The sequence below is a fragment of the Gekko japonicus genome, unplaced genomic scaffold (genome assembly GCF_001447785.1).
Source record: "Gekko japonicus isolate JY-2015 unplaced genomic scaffold, Gekko_japonicus_V1.1 scaffold2764, whole genome shotgun sequence".
Taxonomy (NCBI): domain Eukaryota; kingdom Metazoa; phylum Chordata; class Lepidosauria; order Squamata; family Gekkonidae; genus Gekko; species Gekko japonicus.
The window spans coordinates 59877-65876 of record NW_015164743.1 but is presented as its reverse complement, the minus strand read 5'-3'; the positions used below and the strand labels follow the sequence as shown (position 1 = coordinate 65876).

Here is a 6000-nt window from a genome sequence, read left to right as displayed (position 1 = left end):
CACCGGAAGTCTGTCATAAGGCCACACACCCCGCCCCCAACGGTCCCGGCCGCCGCCGGCCTTGCAGCTCCACTGCCGAGCCCCATGAGGGGCCCGGCGGTGGGTCTGCAAGGCCGGCGGGAGTGCAAGGAAGCCCCGCGAAGGCCCTCCCTGGCCCCAGGCAGGCAGGGGTGGGGAGGGGCAGGGAGGAAGCAACTTACCCTCCCTCTTCTCCTGCCTCCTCCTGGCTGAATGAGGGCCGGAAGATGGGCGGCCGGAAGCGGGGGGCGGGGCTTCGTCATGTGCCCTGCCCCCGTACCTCACCCGGGGGAACTGCGATCCCCCGCGATCCCCCCCGAAATGACCTCTGGTCGCTGTCCTCAACCGAACGCCGGGCGGAACATCTCTGCCTTGCGTGCCCTGCGGAACGGCACTAAATCCCGCACGGCCTGGATTTCTGCTTGGAAGGGAGTTCCACCAGGTTGGGGTCAGGGCAGAAAAACGCCCTGGCCCTGGCCGAGGACAGCCGGATGTCTCTTGGGCTGGGGAGACCAACAGTAGGTCCTTTTCTGTCGAGCACAATGCTCTGGGGGGGGGCAACCCCCCAGGGGTTCTAGGTGAAGCTAGAGAGGAAGCTTGCCTACTAGAAAGAGGATGTTGCCAGCCCTGCCGCCTGAGATCCTTGAAAGGGGAGATGCCTGGGACCTTCCGCATGCAAAGCAAGGGCTCGAATGCTGAGCTGATATTTATTTATTTACCATTAAATCTTTATCCCGCCCTCCCGGCCAAGGCTGGCTCAGGGCAGCTTACAACAATAAAACTCGCATAAAACAATCGTTATAAAATCACATACATTAATAAATACAGCATTAAAATTCAAACAAGATAAAGTGCTAGCAACAATCCTCTTTATCTCAATCGACTCTTTGGCCTTCTGCAGCTATCTCAGGTCACTGGCACGGGCTGTGTTTGAGGGACCCACGGGCCAGGGCTCCGCCAGGGTAGATATTAACTGGTGGCGGTGGAGGTGTTAGTGGTGGCGGCTCTGGAAACCTGGCGGAAGAGCTCCGTCTTACAGGCCCTGCGGAACTGTGAAAGGTCCTGCAGGGCCCTAATCTCTTCCGGGAGCTCGTTCCACAAGCGTGGAGCCGCCACTGAGAAGGCCCTGGCCCTGGTTGCCACCAGTCTGGCCTCCTTAAAGCTTGGGTCCTTTTGGGAACATATGGGGAAAGGCAGTCCCTTAGGTAATGCGGAAGGCCACGGCTGTTGACGCAGGTTTGACACTTGGGCCCCAAACGGCAGGAAAAGGATTAAATATGAACATATGAAGTTGCCTTCTACTGAATCAGACCCTTGGGGTCCATCAGGGTCGGTATTGCCTACTCAGACTGGGCAGCCGCTCGGCTCTTTATGTAGCAGGAACTCCTTTGCATATTAGGCCACACTCCCCCCCCAATGTAGCCAATCCTCCAAGAGCTTACAGAGCTCTTCTTACAGGAGCTACTGTAAGCTCTTGGAGGATTGGCTACATTAGGGGTGTGTCGCTTAATATGCAAATGAGTACCTGCTACAAAAAGAGCCCTGAATCTCAGAGGTCTTTCAAATCACCTACAAACTGATCCTTTTAACTGGCGATGCCGGGGATTGAACCTGGGACCTTCTGCGTGCCAAGCACAGGCTCTACCCAAAAATAACACCCTACCCAAAAATAACACCCGGCTTCCCTCGTTCTGTTCCTTAGCTTAATATCCGGGCGCCCAGCCAAGCTTCAGAAGAATCTTTCTTGCCCTGATCAACCCTGGACCTTACGTATTTGCTAAATGTCAAATTAACTTTTGGCCTCCTGGCTTCCCATGCAGCTAAACCCGCTAACTGCTCCCCTCCCCTCCCAGCCAAAGCCCAGCCCTCCTGTCTCTCCCTCAGCCCCCTTCCTGGCTGTTCTAGCTCACAGGGCCAGGGAAGATCTCTCGTCGCCTGGCAAGGGGCCCAGCGCTGCTCCTCGAACACCATCCCCTGGGGAAGGTAAGGCAGGGCTGTCGTCATGGCAGTTGGTTCCCGCAGGGCTGGCGCCTCTCCTCTGTTGCCCTCCCCCTCCCATAGCTCCAGGGACACACGCACCACGATAAACAACAAACTCAGACTGAGGCTTAGAAGCCATCGTATTTCCAGTGAATCACGGAATCACAGAGTTGGAAGGGACCTCCAGGGTCATCTAGTCCAACCCCCCTGCACAATGCAGGAAATTCACAAACACCTCCCCCCACCCCCCAAGTGACCCCTGTTCCATGCCCAAAAAATGACAAAAAACCTCTAGAATCATAGAATCATAGAGTTGGAAGGTACCTCCAGGTAATCTACTCCAATCCCCTGCACATTGCGGGAAATTCACAAATATCTCCCCTCCTGGGCATGTAAGAAAGCAGCACAAGAACTAAGCCCTTCCTGCCCTCCCTCTCATTATCTGCCTAAGTTCACAGAATCAGCATTGCTGTCAGATGGCTTCTGCCCGAAAACCTCCAAAGAAGGAGAGCCCACCACCTCCCGAGGAAGCCTGTTCCACTGAGAAACTGCTCTAACGGTCAGGAAGTTCTTCCTAACGTTTCGCCGGAAACTCTTCTGATTTAATTTCAACCCGTTGGTTCTGGCCTGACCTTCTGTGAGAAACCAACCAGGACGCTATGCTCAGCTTGAAGGGGCTGCAGGTCGATAATCTGGTCAGTTCAACTGCTTGTCATGGCATGGAGGCGGAGTCTTAATGCGGGAAGAGGAAGTGGCGCCCCGCGCCCCAGTTACGTACTCTGAGGGCGGAGGCTTGGTCCGGGCCCATACGACAGATCTAAGGCGCCCTTTTCTTTGCCACCCTTGTCCTGCTCGCCAGCTGCTTTCAGCGTTGGAAATTCCTCGGGAGAGAAGGATAACAGTCGGTTTGAGGCCCTTGAACCTGCCAGAGAGACACGCGGACAGTCAGGCAGGGGCTGGTCCATCCCTACGCCCCCCCCCTCCTGCCCCACCAGACCAGACCCTTCACACTCACCACCTTCTGGCCTGGCTGGCTTTCCATTCAGCTGTGCCCATGACTTTGGTCCACCTTGCACTGAATTTGTACCCTGTGGAAGAAAAGCAAAACACAGTGGGTTGCCCATTCCAGCTCCCCCCTCCAAGGAAGAGAGGCCAGCTTCAAAGGGCTCACTGCTCCACCCATTATGACCTCACTTCCTGTTTTGACACGCCTGCCCATTCTCCATCCCAGTGAGACTGAGAGTGAGACTGGCCCGGCTAAGCCATGCCTGTCCTGAGGACATCGGCCCCAACGCGTCAGGAAGACGACGCTATCAGCTACCGTAGCTAAACGGAACCTCCACGTTCCGAGGCAGTCCACCTCTGAGAGCCAACTCTTGGGGACAAGCAATACACAGAAAAGGATCCTGCCACAGAGATTCAACTGCGGGCTTCCCAGGAAAACCTGGCTGGCCCCTTTCCAGAAGGAGAACGCGGGGGCCACCAGAGTAACTCATGCCCACCTCCTGACTGATTGACTGGGTCAGCTTCTGTAAACTGGAGACAGATTTCGGCAAACCCTGCTGCGGCAGCGACTCCTGCGGCTGTGCGGCCGTTGCACTGGAACTGAGGAAAGAAAGCAGAAAGGCGGAGTCAGGAGAACCACACGTGTGACACCGCGGGTGGCCCTTAATATCGGCCTCAAGCAGAGGATCTAAAAACAGAGTCTGGCCTTTCTCTGTTAATGAGAAAGGGAAACACACAGGCAGCATTTCTACCCAACGGCTCACGTGGTCTGCTCCCACGCTCCACTCTTCTGGGCTAATGAGTGCAAACGGTGACACTTTCTTTACGAATATCCAGTCCCCCTTTAAGCACACTCGACGGAAACACACAGGCAGCATTTCTACTCAACGGCTCACGTGGTCGGCTCCCACGCTCCACTGTTCTGGCCTAATGAGTGCAAACGGTGACACTTCTAATCAACACTGTATTTTCCTTTACTAATATCCAGTCCCCCTTTAAGCACACTCGGCTTCTTGCACTGAGTTCCCACCATTCCACTCTGAGATCCCCCCCTCCTCGGTGCTCCGTTGGTTACAGGTCTGGCTGCTCTAGAATCGAGGGCTCCTGTCTGGCCTCCGCGGCCTCAGGCAGTAGATTTAAGACTCCCCGGAAGAGGAAGGGAGAGACATCTCCCGAAACCCAAGAAAGGGGGGCTGCCCCTCCTACCTCTTTTGGTCTGGCGGATCCTGCTTGTTTGCCCATCCTGTCCCGTCCTTGGGTACGATGATGATATTGGGGTCGTTTCCTTTGTTCTCAGACTTCAAACTTGGCAGGTTGGCAGGAGGTGGCATGCGCCGGGCAGCAGCAACTTTCCCAAGACTCTGTAAGCCATGTCGAGGAATAACTGGGGAGGCAAGAAAGAGGGGCAGGCCGGCATAAGGAAACCCGCTCTACCTGCATGCTCATGTACCAGAACAGGTGGGAATTGTATGTCTAGACTCCAGATGGGACAGTCCGTTGCAGCAAAGTAAAACCAGAGTGCCATGGTACCGTACAGACTGCTTGCTAATGTCATTTACAATCCGTGTTTCTCACTGGAACTTAAGTCAATACAATTAACAGGATGGGACATTCAATAAGTAATGCAATAGGGTTAGGACTGTAGAAATCCGGAAGTTGGGCTCTTTTTGTAGCAGGAATTTACAATCTGTGTTTCTCACTGGGACTTAAGTCAATACAATTAACAGGATGGGACATTCAATAAGCAATGCAATACGGTTAGGACTGTAGAAATCCGGAGGGCTCTTTTTGTAGCAGGAATTCCTTTGCATATTAGGCCACACACCCCTAATGTAGCCAATCCTCCAAGAGCTTACAGAGCTCTTCTTACAGGGGCTACTGTAAGCTCTTGGATGATTGGCTACATTAGGGGTGTGTCGCTTAATATGCAAATGAGTACCTACTACAAAAAGAGCCCTGCGAGGACCGGAACTAACCAGAAATCTAAAAAAGGTAACACACTGAATGATGCGAAAATTACACTGTAGATCCTACTTACAGATAGGGTTACCGGGGGATGTCACTGCGTTTCCGACGTTGGGGGCAACACTCTAGGTTTTGGGCAAAACTCTATGGTTTCCTCAGATGCATAGGAGTGGGAATCAGGCCCAATTTATACACACGTCGAAGGGGGCAGCATGTTGAACGCCACAAGGAAAGGCCAGTTCAAAACAAGATCCAATCCAAAAGGTACTCAGTTCACTCAGAGTGGGCAAGAAGACACTTCCGGCTCTCACCAGTCAAAACACAAATGATCGCTAAAGCGCACTGAAAGTCCGTAAAAGATTTTTCAGCCACGTCTTTACAGGGACTTGAAAGCCAGGAGGAGTCTCAGGGCGGCTGACAATCTCCTTTCCCTTCCCCTCCCCACAACAGACACCCTGTGAGGTAGGCGGGGCTGAGAGAGCTCTTTCGAGGACTGCCCTTGAGAGAACAGCTCCGAGAGAACTTGTGACTGACCCAAGGTCACACCAGCAGCTGCATGGGGAGGAGTGGGGAATCAAACCCGGATCTCCCAGATTAGAGTCCACGCTCCTAACCGCTACGCCAAAACTGATCACATGGAGAAGGGGAGAAAGCCGTAAGCCACTTTGGGTCCCCACTGAGAGAAAGGCAGGGTATAATAAATAAATAATTAATTTCTTACTCATGATAAGATCTCATCACATTTTGAACTGCCCATTCCATGCATACATTACTTCAACCGTACCTACGTAACTTCCTATTGTACCTGCTTATCCATTTAAATATCTATACCCCACCTTCCTGGCTCACTTCCTCTTGTGCTAGATTTTATGCTTTGGCGGTGAGCGGCACGATTACCCTTCTGCGCTGGACCTTGTTTTGAACCTGCCTCTCTTTGCACCGTTCCCCCTACCCCACCCCCACCACACACCTTTCTATTTTGTTGGTCTTTAAGGTGGCGTGAGACACTGCTGTTTTATTATGCATCTGGAC

General features: G+C 53.3%; 1 protein-coding gene across 1 annotated transcript in view; it reads right to left on the bottom strand.

The window, feature by feature from the left end:
- The window catches only part of PRRC2B (proline-rich coiled-coil 2B), an 82864-nt gene that overhangs the window by 65940 nt on the left and 10924 nt on the right, over window positions 1-6000 (bottom strand). The window contains exons 2-5 of the mRNA XM_015409628.1: window positions 4210-4387; window positions 3501-3603; window positions 3014-3086; window positions 2777-2920 (exon numbers count right to left, since the gene is read on the bottom strand). Coding sequence (XP_015265114.1) covers window positions 2777-2920; window positions 3014-3086; window positions 3501-3603; window positions 4210-4387 — 498 coding nt within the window. The remainder of the gene's footprint in view (window positions 1-2776; window positions 2921-3013; window positions 3087-3500; window positions 3604-4209; window positions 4388-6000) is intronic.